The 15878-nt window shown below is 48.5% G+C and overlaps 1 protein-coding gene across 1 annotated transcript in view; it reads left to right on the forward strand.

Moving 5' to 3' along the window:
• Positions 1–15878, forward strand: part of TRRAP (transformation/transcription domain associated protein) — a 110846-nt gene that overhangs the window by 58493 nt on the left and 36475 nt on the right. Inside the window, exons 41-57 of the mRNA XM_082669519.1 lie at positions 15–221; positions 1263–1421; positions 1517–1651; positions 2015–2125; positions 3007–3153; positions 4581–4794; positions 5566–5691; positions 6128–6274; positions 6980–7179; positions 7736–7857; positions 8179–8392; positions 10311–10490; positions 12654–12800; positions 14002–14121; positions 14317–14604; positions 14753–14890; positions 15583–15695. Coding sequence (XP_082525645.1) covers positions 15–221; positions 1263–1421; positions 1517–1651; positions 2015–2125; positions 3007–3153; positions 4581–4794; positions 5566–5691; positions 6128–6274; positions 6980–7179; positions 7736–7857; positions 8179–8392; positions 10311–10490; positions 12654–12800; positions 14002–14121; positions 14317–14604; positions 14753–14890; positions 15583–15695 — 2768 coding nt within the window. The remainder of the gene's footprint in view (positions 1–14; positions 222–1262; positions 1422–1516; positions 1652–2014; positions 2126–3006; positions 3154–4580; positions 4795–5565; positions 5692–6127; positions 6275–6979; positions 7180–7735; positions 7858–8178; positions 8393–10310; positions 10491–12653; positions 12801–14001; positions 14122–14316; positions 14605–14752; positions 14891–15582; positions 15696–15878) is intronic.

The raw sequence follows: 15878 nt of genomic DNA on the forward strand, positions 1-15878 counted from the left end.
CTGTCCTGTCTTAGGTTTTTCACAGTCTTCTCAAGGCCCATGCAATGGAAGCCCGAGCAATTGTCAGGCAGGCGATGGCTATTTTGACTCCAGCGGTGCCTGCCCGAATGGAGGACGGGCACCAGATGCTGACCCACTGGACGAGGAAGATCATCGTGGAGGAGGGGCACACTGTCCCCCAGCTGGTTCATATTTTGCATTTGATAGTGCAGCACTTCAAGGTGTGTAGGAAATACTGTAGATTGATGTCGATTGCTTCAGAGCAAATACCCTGTCAGGCATTTGCTTTGAAGTTTCACCTGTCTTCGTTTTCTGCAATAATAAGGTGGTCATACATCTTTCAGTAAAGGTAATTCTGATCCATTGGTTAGTATGGGTATGTGTATGGCCTTATCAACATGGAAATTGCTGTAGTTTAGAGAATGTGTCCTTGGTACAAGCTTTTTGCTAAGATGGCATTTTTCTCGTAAGTACAGTTGACCTTTGAACAACAAGGGTTTGAACTGTGTGGGTCTACTTACATGCAGATATTTTTCAATAAACGTACTACGGTATTACATGTTCTGTGCTTGGTTGAATCTGTAGATGTGGGACTACGGATGGAGAGGGCCGACTGTAAAGTTTATGCTTGCGTTTGTGACTCTGTCAGGGGTGGGCACCACTGACCCCTGTGTTGTTCAAGGGTCAGCTGTACTCAGTTGTCCACGAATACAGATGAGTTGTTGCTCTAAGGTGGGAGGTAGTTGTCATTAACTCTAGATTTTGGTAACTTGGCTTGAAGGTGTCGCTGGCACCTCCTTCTCTATAACCAGATCACCCCCTTTGTTGGATTTATTTATATGTAGATATTCCTTGTAGATGTTTGGGTAAAGGAGAAAGGATTGAGTTAAAAGCTAATTCTTTTACAGCCAGCTCTTTTAGAGTTGGGAATTTGCCTCTTGGCATGGCTAATTTGTATGACATCAAGTCTGAAGTTTAACACACGTGACTAGACTTGCCTACCTAAAGATAATTCGGTGTTCAGCATTTTTTAAAGATGGTCCTAAAAGGCTGAAACACGCTCTTATGTTGGGACTCAGTAGGGGGGAGGGGGAGTGGTAAACACACATACAAAAGGTGATGAGAATTTCTTTGCTAAAGTTATGGTTCAGAATTCTTGGGCAGGAGGTTGGGCTGTGTGTGTTGGGGCCGAGGGGGGTTACGTGGGCGTGCGTGCGGGGCGGCACGCAGTGTCCCTGGCGTGACCTGGCCCGCGCCCGCAGGTGTACTACCCGGTGCGGCACCACCTGGTGCAGCACATGGTCAGCGCCATGCAAAGGCTGGGCTTCACACCCAGCGTCACCATCGAGCAGAGGCGGCTGGCCGTGGACCTGTCCGAAGTCGTCATCAAGTGGGAGCTGCAGAGGATCAAGGACCAGCAGGTAGGACGTCAGCCCCTCGAGTCTTCCCTGACTGTTCTTTATGCCTCTCCCTGGACAACAGTCAGGAAGGTCAAGTGTGTATGTGTTTCTTTAAGCCGGATGCAGACATGGACCCAAATACAAGTGGAGAAGGAGTCAACTCTGTCTCATCTTCCATTAAAAGAGGCCTGTCGGTGGACTCTGCACAGGAAGTGAAGCGCTTCAGGACGGCGACGGGAGCCATCAGCGCAGTAAGAGCACGTGCACAGGCTGCGAGTGCCGCCTTTTATGGTTCATTTATCCAACAAACTTTGAATGTGGGCCGAGTGCCTGGCGCCATGCCAGCAGGACAGCTGGGAAAGGCTGCGCCCACAGCTAGAAACCCCACGATGTCCCACATTGCTGGCTTCCTGGACCTTGGTCACCATACTTTCTCCCCATACTTTCTCCATGGCTACCCCATACTTTCTCCACGGCTACTTTGCTTGTCCTTCTGCGGAGACCATGCCCGCCAGTGGTGTCCCTGACGTCCAGGATGGGGTCTGCCCCGGGGAGGAGGGCCGCGTGCAGTTAGTGGGCTGCGCTGTTGAGAACTCTCTTCCCTCTGTCTCCAGGTGTTTGGGCGGAGCCAGTCTCTGCCAGGTGCGGACTCCCTCCTTGCCAAGCCCATTGACAAGCAGCACACGGACACCGTGGTGAACTTCCTCATCCGCGTGGCCTGTCAGGTGTGGTATCTGTGTGTCTCAGGTTAGGGATCCTTCTGAACAAAGGCTGCTTGATAGGCTCCAGTGAGTTTGATTGTCTGTGATCATTTGGTCAAAAAAGAAATAGACAAACCAGGGTCTGAGAGCTAGTTTTGTCCCTTTCATACCAAATTCCGTTTATTTTGTGACTTGCTAATATCTGAAATCTGCCTGTGTTTTATAATACGATTTAAAAAAACATTTTTTTTTCAGTGGTGATGAAGTAATGGTATAGCTTATAGTAGCATCTTGGTGTTGGGGAAACATGGCAGTTCAGTGATCTTGGGCAGATCACTTGACTTCCGAGTTATCTGTGTCATAAAGGTGTTGGGATGACCCAACCTACATAAGTTATGGACAACATTAGTAGTTCAGCTGCTTTATAACTTGCATTTATCATTCAAATCAGTAATATATTTTCATGGAGTTGTTGGGAATCAATTCCTGAAACTTCATTTTTATATTTCAAAAAAGCTTGTAACTGAAATTTTCCTTACAAAGTAGTTTTTATAATTATTAAAAAATAGTATATCTTGCAACACTATGGAGGATCTCCAAGTACTGAAAACAGTCTTCTAAACTCTTCAACCGATCCTTTCCTGTGTGCTGCAGCGTGCTGGGCACGGCCTGGGAGGCCCAGCTGATGGATTAATCACACAAATGAGTGCAGATCACCACTGACCCACTGTGAGGGAGGAGGGAGTGTCCCCAGGGGGAGCAGAGACAGCTGGGTTGAGGCAAGGTTGAGTCAGACAGGAGAGGAGGCGGAGCGCTGGGGTGGGAGGGCGCGGGGCAGCAGCTGGTGAGAGGCCTGTGAACACGTGTGCTGGGAAACTCGGGCTTGAACGTGAGTGAACTTCCAGGTTAACGACAACACCAGCACTGCGGGGTCTCCTGGGGAGGTGCTGTCCCGCCGGTGTGTCACTCTCCTGAAGACAGCCTTGCGACCAGACATGTGGTCCAAGTCGGAGCTCAAACTCCAGTGGTTCGACAAGCTGCTAATGAGCGTGGTAGGTGCGAGGGCCCAGGCACGGGCGGGCCACCAACCCCAATCTCCTTGCCCGCGGCTGGTCATGGCCCCTTTCGCCTCTTCCTGTGGCCGCTGGCTAATGAGGAGGGAGTGTCATTCGCTGAAAATGGCTCTAAATCTTCAGCTCTCACCTCCACCCCAGGGAGAGTTGGGAGTTTTGAAAACAGAATAGTTCTCTTGCCTTTCACAGATTAATTTCTTAAACCCACCTACCCGCTGGCATGGAATAAACATTTTTAGTTGACTTATGCAACCACCTTTAAAGTAAAGTTGAATTTTTAAAATAGATTGAATGATGGACATAGCACTGTATAGTCAGGTAACTAGAGATAGCCCCAGATGGCTGATTATTTGTTGGATTTTTTGGTGGTTTTTGTTTCTGTAAAAACCACGATTCTGTAATTTTCTGGAGGTTGCAGAAGCTGTTCTCTTGCCTTATCCATTTCATTACCAGGATACAGTTCAGTTTATCTAGTTCTGTGGTGAAATTTGAAAGCTTTTGGTCTCAGGATGATCATACCTACTGTAAGCATTTGTTATTTTGTGCTGCAAAGATTAGTATCATTGCTCAAGTTTTTTGAAAGGCTACACAGGTTAACCTGTGTTATGGAAACAGAGTAATAGGCCCCCTGAGTCTGCGGCACATGCTTGCTGCTTAACTTATTTGCAGATTTCTTTCCTCTTTTTCTCTTTGAAAGGTCAAATTATTTTCCTATCAAATGTAGTCACCATTGAATCAAGTTCAGCCCCTTCACAGGCTGACGTTTTCTGAGGGCGATGGGTCTGTTCACACTGACTTCCTGCCTTTCCCCATGATCTGCCTCACAGCAGTGCACACACACGGTGCACCTGCAGGGCATGTGTGTGCGTCAGCCACAGACACGTGTTGTGAGGCCAAACTTAAGTCCTTACTGTAAAACTTGTACTCTATTTTGTATTTTATTCTCTTGGTTTTTTTTTCTTTCTTTCTTTTTTAATGCTGACAATCTCTTCGATTGATTTCATGATACACAGGTTCAAAGATACTTCCTTTTGGAAGGATATGTGTATTTTAACTAAAAACGTGAGAAAAAAGCAAAATTCATTGCAACAGTTGCCTTTTTAAACCAGATTTTAGTGATTTTCAAAATTTTAGTACTAAATATTGAATATTAATATCTTTCATGAGCTTAAGGGAAGTTTGACTAAATATTTAAAGCAAATTTATTAAAAGGAAGATTACGAAATCCTACTGTGTTATTAAAATATGGTGGTCGTTTATGTATCTAATGTGTTTATTCTTCAGTGGTTGTTTATTTCATTTCCAAGTACTTATTGACACGTGTAGTTTTAATTTCGCTTGGTTTCTGTTTGTAATTCGCTGTACTGTTTATCTCATCTGTGTGTGGCCTGTGTTCTCCGTTCCAGGAGCAGCCCAATCAAGTGAACTATGGAAACATATGCACAGGATTGGAAGTGCTGAGCTTCTTGCTGACAGTGCTGCAGTCCCCAGCCATCCTGAGCAGCTTCAAACCCCTGCAGCGTGGAATCGCAGCCTGTATGACGTGCGGAAACACCAAAGTGTTACGAGCCGTCCACAGCCTTCTTTCACGCCTCATGAGTATTTTCCCAACGGAGCCAAGTATGTGACCTTTGCTGTTGGCGCCTTTCTTTCTTTCCGAGTGGATGGGTGGGCACAGAGCTTGTTAGCTGAGAATGCTCATCCTCCTGTTACTATAGTGAGCATTTTATTATTCTGCTTTTCTTTGTACCTTTAAACTTTCTTTAAAAGAAGTTGAGGGCTTCCCTGGTGGCGCAGTGGTTGGGAGTCTGCCTGCTGATGCAGGGGACGCGGGTTCGTGCCCCGGTCCGGGAGGATCCCACATGCCGCGGAGCGGATGGGCCCGTGAGCCATGGCCGCTGAGCCTGTGCGTCCGGAGCCTGTGCTCTGCGGCGGGAGAGGCCGCAACAGTGAGAGGCCCACATACCACAAAAAAAAAAAAAAAGAAGAAGAAGTTGACGTAAAAACTTCATGGTAGCAGTCTGCATTAGCAGTTTTGTGTCTGCTTTGGAAATAGTTTGCTCCATCAGCTGAACATACCATTTCCATATGGTATTTAAAGGAAGCTAGGTTAAAATATGTTGTCAGTTGCTGAACAGCTTACAAGGTAGAATTTTGGCGTCTCATATGTAAGTGTATTTAGGGTATTCAGGCGAGGCTTGGTGGCATGAAAGGTGGTTACTGAGCTCTGTAAACTGGGAACCACGCGTCCTGCGGTGAGAGGTGCCTGTGTCAGTCACAGCAGGTCCCAGACAGCCAAGCTCAATGCTAGCCTGAGGAGAGTTAGCGTCCCAGAGCCTGGCCGGGCCCGCGAGCCGGACCCCAGAGCCCAGGTTCCCACTACTGTTTCAGGCACTTCGAGCGTGGCCTCCAAGTACGAGGAGCTGGAGTGCCTCTACGCGGCGGTGGGCAAAGTCATCTATGAGGGACTCACCAACTACGAGAAGGCCACCAGCGCCAACCCCTCCCAGCTCTTTGGTGAGCGTGTGTCCATCGTGGTTTTCCCAGCGTGGTCCAGCTGTGCACTGGATAAGCTTTTCCTTCTGGGGTCGAGGGGCGCTGGCCCCTTGCAGGCGAAAATCTTCTTATGAGTTACAGTCGGCTCTCTGTATATTTTACATGGTTCCTTCATGTCCGCAGCCCCTTGTACACAGATTCAGCTGACCCCGGATCGTGTAGCACTGTAGTATTTACTAGTGAAAAAAAGCTATGCGTAAGTGGACTCATGCAGTTCAAACCTGTGTTGTTTAAGGGTCACCTGTAATGTTGACATTTGGGATTAACCTGTACTTCTGTCAGAAATGGCACATTTTTGTCTAGCACATTTTTTAATGTTTTAAGTAGTACGTTTTTGTGAATTACTCAATTTTTTAAGACCTTTCTCAAAAAACACCTGTCACTCTCTACCTTTCAGGGACCCTGATGATCCTCAAGTCTGCCTGCAGCAACAACCCAAGCTACATCGACAGGCTGATCTCGGTCTTCATGCGCTCCCTGCAGAAGATGGTCCGAGAGCACCTGAGCCCGCAGGCCACCTCGGGCAGCACGGAAGCAACCTCAGGTGACAGGCTCGGCCCCGTGTTCTTCCCTGAGGCTTCAACACCTAAACGTGCCGGCTGTGATTAGATTCTAAAGCCAGCACGAATGTCTGTTGTTTTTATGCAGTTCAGTATCATTTGCTCTTCACAAAGAGGTTCTGAGCATTTCATTTACAACCATAAAAAGACTCACTTTTAAAATGAACTGATTTAAAGATTGTGAATGTAAGAATGAAGAAATTTGAGCAACATTCATCACTAGATGAGAGTTATCTAACAATTTTGCTATAAAACAGAGGTTGCTATTATCAGAACTATTATTTCTGAAGAAGAATTAAGTCACTGGTTCCAGACCTGAGCTGTGAGCTTCAGGAATCGGCGATATGTTGGTGTGTGGCAGGGAGCTGCGGTTGTCACTCTTCCAGTTGCCCCTCGGAGCACCAGTGCCATGCATGTGACTTCAGGGCTTGGCTGTATGCGGGGTTTCCTGCAGTGGTCCCACCAGCTCCATCATCCCTTCCCCTGTGAGGAGGCTCTTATAGGGCCCCCCTGGCAAGGCGGAGTAGTCAGAAAGCCGTGAGGCACTTCAAATCCCAGAGCTCTAGTTGCAGGAGAAGATATTTTGGGGAGGCAATGGGCAGAATCCAGAGTGCCATGCAGTGCGGGTGGTTGGTTGCCTGCTCAGGCAAGTTGGTAGAGATCGTTGGGCTCTTTCTCCGCTTGAGCAGGAACCAGTGAGCTGGTGATGCTGAGTCTGGAGCTGGTGAAGACGCGCCTAGCTGTGATGAGCATGGAGATGAGGAAGAACTTCATCCAGGCCATCCTGACCTCCCTCATTGAGAAATCCCCCGATGCCAAAATGCTCCGGGCCGTGGTTAAAATTGTGGAAGAATGGGTTAAAAATAATTCCCCGATGGCAGCCAATCAGGTGAGCTGCGAAGAGGGGCTGTGCTCTGGCCAGGTGGTCTTCCTGTGTGTGTAAAGGGAGATTCAGGCGTCGCATTCTAAGCTCTTCTGCAAGTTCTCAAACAAAACATTTTTTTCTCCAGTGTTTGCGTTCACCGAATCTTCCCTTACGGTGGATTTTTCTCACTGTGCTTAACAGATTTTAAACAGAAATTTGGAATAACTGGTCACTTATCTTATAAGGTTTTACTTCTGTTAAAACGTTAAATGAACCTTACTTGTTAGTCTTCTATGGTGGTGAAGTTAAGCCAAAAATAATAATGATGAGGGGTTATTATTTGATTTAGTAAGATGCTTTCAAACTTCTGATTTGTTTTTTAGTTTAGTTGCTTTTATGTTGGCACCTGTCTTGATCTTGAGCATCCGAAGAACCATTTAGAAACAGCCTTGTCTTATTTTACCTGACAAGATCGTAAGAGCTTAAAAATTGATAGAGCATATGGCTGAAATACTTGGGAGCATGTCTTTTTTCAAACAGAAATAATTGACCTTTTCTTTTAAAAAACAAATTTGTACAGACACCTACACTCCGGGAGAAGTCCATTTTGCTTGTGAAAATGATGACCTACATCGAAAAGCGTTTTCCAGAAGACCTTGAACTAAATGCACAGTTTTTAGACCTTGTTAACTACGTCTACAGGTAATCACAGCAATTTATCAAATGTTGCTCGTGTCAGTCCCTGGCGTGCTCTCTGACTAGCCAGTAATGTGACTTTTTAGTCTTCTCATTATATCTAAATTTTAAATGTTCATTTAAATCACATAACATACTTTGGCATCATTAATGAGCCTTTTTGCTCAAATGCTGCATCAGCCCAGGACGATTTGGAACACACTCTTGGCCTTCATGGAGGCTTTTCGGAAAGCTGGTGTCCACTTGTTCACTGCTCGTTTGCTTACGGCCTGAGGGTCCCCCGTCCTGCGTAGCTCTGCTATCTCGGTGTCATTCCTTGGATTGCAGGGATGAGACGCTTTCTGGCAGCGAGCTGACTGCGAAACTTGAGCCTGCCTTTCTCTCTGGGCTGCGCTGCGCCCAGCCGCTCATCAGGGCCAAGTTTTTCGAGGTTTTCGACAACTCTATGAAGCGTCGCGTGTACGAGCGCCTGCTCTACGTGACCTGCTCCCAGAACTGGGAGGCCATGGGGAGCCACTTCTGGATCAAGCAGTGCATTGAGGTAGGACGGACCCAGCTCATGGTCCGTGTGGGGAGCCTGGGGCCGGGTGTCTACACACGCAAAGACAGATCAGACATCTCTACCACAAGACCGCTTTAATCTCTAGTAGGAAGGGAAAAGACTTAAAGCAGGAAGGGTAGAGCAGCCAGGCCAGACCAGCCTGACAACGCTATGGGCTCTGACCCCTTAGTGCAAGAGGCCAGGGTGCTGGAGATGAGGCCCTGTGTGAACGGTCAGGCTGTTTCAGGGGACAGCAGTTCAGATGGTCTCTGATGTTGTTCACGGGATTGTAGTCAAACTTCTGGCTTCATTCTCTGGATTAATCACCAACAAACATACTGCATCAGGCCACCTAGGTTTTCCAAAGCAGGTTACCGATGCTGTGCAAATAGGTTACCAGACCACTTTGTCTAGTGAGACAAGGTTGTGAAATTCTCTTTGAGGGAAAAGAAGGGAATTGTGGCACTGGGTTTCAGTGAGAGCTTGTTGGCATGTTTCCTTTGGTGCTGAGTATACGTTTTCTTAGTGTTGTAAATAGCAGTATCTGGAACTTCACAAATGGCAACACAGTGGGCAGAGTTCCCTGATTTATTCTTCATTCTTTCATGAGACTTACCGATTGCCATTAGGTGCCAAGCCCTGGGGTAGGAAGTGACAAAGACGAAAAAGACATTGGACCATGTAGAGGACAGGGCAGGCTGAAGGGCGCAGCTAGGAACCTGCTGTCCTGCCTCCTTCGTCCTGTGTGTCTGGTCCATCGCCAGGTGTTACCAGTTCAAGGCCACTCGCTTTTCTCCCTCCCCTCTCTGGCTCACGAAGATGACAGGAATGGTGTCCTTAGTGTTCACCCACCTTCTCTCCTGCCCGCCACAGTTCTTACTGTTGCAAACTTGTTCTGATAGAGTAAAGCAGACTGTGTCGCTCCTTGCCTTTGTACCCAGCACAAGACCCCACCTCCAGGATACCGACTCGCTGGCCCCTCTCCAGCCCTGTGCTGCCCCTCTGCCCCCGCTCGTTAGTCTCCAGCCTCACTGGCCTCCCGGGTTCTCACACATGCCACGTTCCTGACACCCACGCTGAACTGAAGCAGGCACCCTTGTATCCTCTGTCGCCTGCCCATTCCCTGGGCTGCATCATCACGATGAGCGTGTGTGTGTTATGTGTTGATGTTGGTCTTGTCCTTCCCTCTGACACTCCAGCCTCACCGGGCGGGGGCACTGTCTCTGTGAAGTTGACAAACGAATCTCCAGGGCCTCACACAGTACATAGTGGGTGTTCAGTAAGAATGCAAGAGTGGCTGGGTCGGGGGTGGTGTGAGCCGGGTCGGGGCTTCGGGGAATAGTCTCGGGGGTGTCGCGTGCACGTGGGGACTGTTACCTCATGGGTGCCCCGCTAGGGAGCTCACACCATCCCCTGCGGACTGTGCGAAGCCCCTGGGGGTGTCGGGAGGGGGTGCCGATGTCAGCTTGTGGAATAAGATGAGTTTGAGAAGAGTAAGTCGAGATGAGTTAGGAAGCTGTGTCTGGGCAGGAGGTGACGGCTGCCTGGCTGTTCAGGAGGTGATACCGGCAGGACCCGGTGAGGTGAGTGGGAGACGAGAGAGACGGGAAAATGGGCGGATGGAGCAACAGCAGCTGCACTCCTGCCTGGGAGACGCCTCTGAGAGGACAGGGGAGGAGTCCTGTCTGGTAGGGAGAGAGATGCCCAGTTTACGCCTCGACACGGAGTCAGGGGTACCTGAGTGGGGCCGCTGGGAGAGAGGGCCAGACTCCTTTCGAAGCTGGAGGGTGTAGAGCGAGCTGGGGACTGGGGTCATCAGCATGTGCTGGTCGAGGCAACTCGGGGTTAATGGGGTCCACACACCGGAGCACCAGGCGTGCATCCCAGGTTTGTCTTCTCTCCCGCAAACCCCCTCCAGCTCCTCTTGGCCGTGTGTGAGAAGAGCACGCCCATCGGGACCAGCTGCCAGGGCGCCATGCTCCCATCCATCACCAACGTCATCAACCTGGCCGATAGCCACGACCGCGCGGCCTTCGCCATGGTCACACACGTCAAGCAGGAGCCCCGGGAGCGGGAGAACAGCGAGTCCAAGGAGGAGGTAACACCCAGCGCACAGTGCCACCGTTCCACCGCAGGGCTCCCATCTCTGTTGGAGAATTTTGTATCAGCCTTAGAATATTTTTAGGGCAAGAGCAATGTGTTAAGACCTGTCTCTGCCTGAAAGCTCTGAACGTGGTACTGTGTTCAATACTTATATTTTCCTTTCTTTAATGTGGAGGTATAATTGACGTACATCCTGTTAGTCTCAGGTGTACAGTGTAGTGATTTGGTATTTGTATATACTGCGAAACGATCATCACAGTGAGTCTGGTCAACATCCATCGCCACACGTAGTTACAGAAGTGTTTCCTTGTGAGGAGAATTTTAAGACCTACTCTCTGGGCAACTTTCAAATACGCAGTACAGCATTGTTAACTGCAGTCCCCATGCTGTACGTTACATCCCCAGGACTTCTTTATCTTATAACTGGAAGTTCGTACCTTTTGGCTCCTTGACCCATTCCACCTGCCTGCCACCCTCTGCCTTTGGCAGCCTCCAGTCTGTTCTCTGTATTTAGGAGCTTGTGTGTGTGCATTTAGATTCTACACATAAAATTGAAATCATACGATTGATTTCAGTTAGCATAATGCCCTCAAGGCCTATCCATGTTGTCGCAAATGGCAAGGTTTCATTCATTTTTATGACTGAATAATATCCATTCATCTGTTGATGGACACTGGGTTATTTCCATTCAGTTAGATGTTTTTAAAGGCAGAATCGATAAGCACCTTGTCTCATCGTTAAATTTTGAGAGAGATGACTTTGCCATGGGCTGTGCTGCTGAGCAAAGGGTATTTTACTCTTTGGTGATTGTTCTCCCCAAGTCAGGGGTAGCCCGTGTTGTATTACAAAGCACTGCTCCAGGAAGTGACGCTATCATGAAGGAACTGTGGCTCTAGCTGGCTCCGCGGTCCACCTACTGTGAACCTCCTGTGTCTCTACCCAGTCCTGGCAGGGGCGGCTGTGGCGCCCAGACCCGACCGGCAGGGCAGAGCCTTGGTGCTGCTGACTGTCAGTACCCCGTGTGGAGTGGCTGACACCACGCAGGGTGTTGGTCTGTAAGCTGTTTCCTTTAGGGTGTTGGCCCTTGGAAGCTCAGTCTGCCTGGAGTGTTGGGTGTTAGAAGACAGCCAATCAGTGTTGAAGGAGGAGGGTACCCTCTTTGCTTTAAAAGGGGTAGTTGGTACCCTCTTCTGTATGTGAGACATCCACTTATTTTATTTACAAATAAGAATTTTCTTCACTTAGTTGCTAAGCACTAGGTCATTTGGTGATAGAATCTTTTTCTCTTTCTGTCGTCCTCCCGTGTGAAATAAATTACCAGCTTTGAAGTGATTCTTCTGCATTTTCAGGGCGCACACCAAATGGCCACTAGCGTGACTTAGAGCCTAGTCCGATGATTGGATTTTGACTGTGACTTCCCAGAAAATTCAGAGAGAAATAAGGTTCCTTCTTTTTGGGGGATGAGTTGTGTAAAACACCATGCCAGCAAGGTTCTGTGCATTGGCCTGACAGTATTGTTAATCTGAATGAGCAAGACAGCCAGGCAGCTATGTTGCATTTTATTTATTTTATTTATTTATTTTTGGCTGCATTGGGTCTTCGTTGCTGCGCGCAGGCTTTCTCTAGTTGCAGCGAGTGGGGGCTACTCTTTGTTGCGGGGCGCAGGCTTCTCACTGCGGTGGCTTCTCTTGCTGTGGAGCACAGGCTCTAGGTGTGTGGGCTTCAGTAGTTGTGGCTCGTGGGCTCTAGAGCGCAGGCTCAGTAGTTGTGGCGCACGGGCTTAGTTGCTCCGCGGCATGTGGGATCTTCCCGGACCAGGGCTCGAACCCATGTCCCCTGAATTGGCAGATGGATTCTTAACCACTGCGCCACCAGGGAAATCCCTAAAGTTGTAATTTCTTTTTAACTTTGCTTTCCATAATCCACATATGAAAGCAAAATGGTGACATTTTTATAGTGTCATGTAAGAAAGAGAGCTAGGTCAGGTCTAGTTTAATCTGCTTGTTTTTTATTTTAGAATTCAAGATTATTTAATCATAAACTTCCAAGAAACTAAAATTTTATTTACGAAAAGTGTAACAAGAAGTTTACAGGAGTTGTGATTGTTGATTTTCTTCAATTGACCTTTTGGTTTTACATGTTTGTTTCTGTTTTTTAGGATGTGGAGATAGATATTGAACTAGCTCCTGGAGATCAGACCAGCACGCCCAAAACCAAAGAACTTTCGGAAAAGGACATTGGAAACCAGCTGCATATGTTAACCAACAGACACGACAAATTTCTTGATACGCTCCGGGAAGTGAAGGTCTGTGCAAATTTGGGGGGATAGTTGTGGTTCTCCCCCTGCCCCTGAACATTTTGAACAGTCCATGAACCCATGGACTCCCCCATTCACTGCTCGAGGTGAGCGTTTCTGTAGCCAGGTCTGTGGATACTCGTGGCCATTGAGTACTTTGGCCTCTGCCACTGACTTGGAGCAAGGAGGCCCCTGACGCCCTGACCGGGGTGAGGGGAGCAGCCACATGAGGTCAGCCAGGCTCGTTTCCTCATGGCCTTCCTCACTGGGCAGCCTGAGTAGCAAGTAGGAGTATTTTCCACTTAAATGTTTTCTTCCATTTTCCTTGGAATATTTGTATCCTTGGGTTTTGCATTTTTAATAGAGATGTGGGTATGAGAGTGAATTCCCTGTTGTTGGGTAAAAAGGACAACATGATGTGACGTGTGTGTCTCCGTCTTGGGCAGCAGGGCCCATGGAGGGACGGCAAGTGTGTGCCTGAGCCCCTCAGCGCCGGCTTCTTGATGCCACGTGGGGAGCTGGGCTTCAAGCAGCCAGAAACGTGGCTGTTTATAAGAAATTCATACTTCAAAAACCACGGAGCTGTGGACAAAATCAAACGCATCTGTGGATTTGATATACACTCCGGGCCCCTGGTTTCCAACTCGGACCCCATTTGTGGGGTGTTCTGGTTCAGCCCTGTGCATTCCAGGCACCTCTCCAACTCTTGCCCGCTGTCAATTGCAGAGACTCTGAACTTTCATGGTTCTTGATTTGTTCTTCAGAATTACACCTGTTGGCAAATAGCTTAGCTAGTATGTGTATGCTTCTCCTGTTTCCTCTTCATGTCTTCAGTAGCCTCTGCTTTGATGGTGCCTGTGTGCCTCTCGTTTGCACTTTCAGCATCAGCATTGAGTTCGTACTTCTCGGGCCTGGTGGAATCAGTAATACGAAATGCCCTTGAAAGTTAAAAATGTAGGTGTGTCACTGGTGAGCCCCTTACCCAGGTCCTGGCTCAGCTGCTAAGCACACCGGGGGTCTGTGGTGCTCAGAATCTGTGTTTCACTGTGGCATGACGTTTGTTCAGGTCTTTGAAAGTTTGGAAGTGGAGGAGCGTGTGGTAAGGTGGGGCAGTAACGTTTCCTGACCAGGGAGGGACGCGTGGGGCAGCCGCGTGGCAGGGGTTTCAGCACCAGCCCTTGCCCGCTACACCGGTCTTTCCTCTCTGCAGACTGGAGCCCTGCTCAGCGCTTTCGTCCAGCTGTGCCACATCTCCACCACGCTGGCCGAAAAGACGTGGGTCCAGCTTTTCCCCAGGTTGTGGAAAATCCTGTCTGACAGACAGCAGCATGTGAGTCTGTTTTTTAAGTCCTCTTTTGAAAAATATAGTTTTAGCTTTTGATAAGTATTTGATTAAGTTTCAATGGCTGAGGAAACTAGTATTATCCAAGAGTGAATTATCAAAAATATCCCAGATGCTGAGTGAGAGGGTAAAGACGGGCTGATTTTTGCACGAGACCCAGGTCAACCTGCTCTTGGGTTTCAGGCTCTGGCTGGCGAGATCAGCCCATTCCTGTGCAGCGGCAGCCACCAGGTGCAGCGGGACTGCCAGCCCAGCGCTCTCAACTGCTTTGTGGAGGCCATGTCCCAGTGTGTCCCTCCCATCCCCATCCGGCCCTGCGTGCTCAAGTACCTGGGGAAGACCCACAACCTCTGGTTCCGCTCCACCTTGATGCTCGAGCACCAGGCCTTTGAGAAAGGGCTGAGCCTGCAGATTAAGCCCAAGCAAACAGCCGAGTTTTACGAGCAGGAGAGCATCACTCCGCCTCAGCAGGTGAGGCCCCGCCTTGCTTTGCTGGTGGCTTCGTGGTCCCAGCAAACATCTCCCCAGTGATTTTAAATTAGGTACCGTGAAGTTGCTTTGTTGGGGCAGGGGGAAGGCAGTTGTCATGAGCACTCAGAAACTGCGACCTGTGTTTCAGGAGATTCTGGATTCCCTCGCTGAGCTTTACTCTCTGTTACAAGAGGAAGACATGTGGGCGGGCTTGTGGCAGAAGCGTTGCAAGTACTCGGAGACAGCGACGGCCATCGCCTATGAGCAGCACGGGTTCTTCGAGCAGGTAGTGCCGTCGGGCGGGACGTCCAGGTCACATGGGTGGTGAAAGGCGTTTATAGTGGTTCTTTAGTGTGTCCTCCAGTCAGTTCGTGTCTAAATAAGAAATTTACTGTTTTTCTTTGAAGCATTTATTTATCCACATAAAGACTCTTAGATTAAAGTCTCAATTTCAGAGAAACATACGTATGGGACGTGAACACTTTTAAAGCTCAGTCCTGCCTCATTTACTGTTAGTTGCTAATGTGGATGCTTCTTATCTACAGTCATTGATCCTGTTGGAAGTAGTAGGTAGATTGTGATCAGTGTGAGATTTTAATCCTCGTGCCCGTCCTTTCACCGTAGTGTGGGTCAGGGTCGCAGGTATGGTCGCAGCCGCGTGTAGGACACTGAGCCACAGAAACTCCAGAGGCAGAGGCACGGGCTGTGGCCCCTGCTCTCATCTCTGACGGATGGAAAAATGAACCCGGGGTCTGGGCAGTCTCCCTCCCGCTCCTTCCGTTGCATGTGGGGAATTATGCACCTTCTCCTCCACTCTCTTCTATTCTCTGAATGGAGAATTCTGGGTGTTGGGTGACCTTAGAGAAGAGCAACGAGACACCCCTGGGTCTGTGATGCAACTTGCCCTAAATAATTGAGCAATGGTCATGTAAAAGTTTCTAGTTAAACCGCAGTTTGAAAGCAGTTTAACTTTTTTAGGCACAAGAATCATATGAAAAGGCAATGGATAAAGCCAAGAAAGAACATGAGAGGAGTAATGCATCCCCTGCTATTTTCCCAGAATACCAGCTTTGGGAGGACCACTGGATTCGGTAAGCTGAACAGTGACGTGTTCAAGAATCAGTTAAGGAAACCAGTGAGAATCTCTGAAATTTTCTCATAATGAGTGTTTTTAAGAGGGAACTTTGCTGCTTTCTTCATGGCCCCGTGAAGAAAAGAACAAACAAAAACCTATAAACAGCTTTTAAAGTCTTGAGTAATTGAGAGTGTGTTGG

The sequence above is a fragment of the Grampus griseus genome, assembly GCF_964374135.1.
Source record: "Grampus griseus genome assembly, chromosome: 14".
Taxonomy (NCBI): Eukaryota; Metazoa; Chordata; class Mammalia; order Artiodactyla; family Delphinidae; genus Grampus; species Grampus griseus.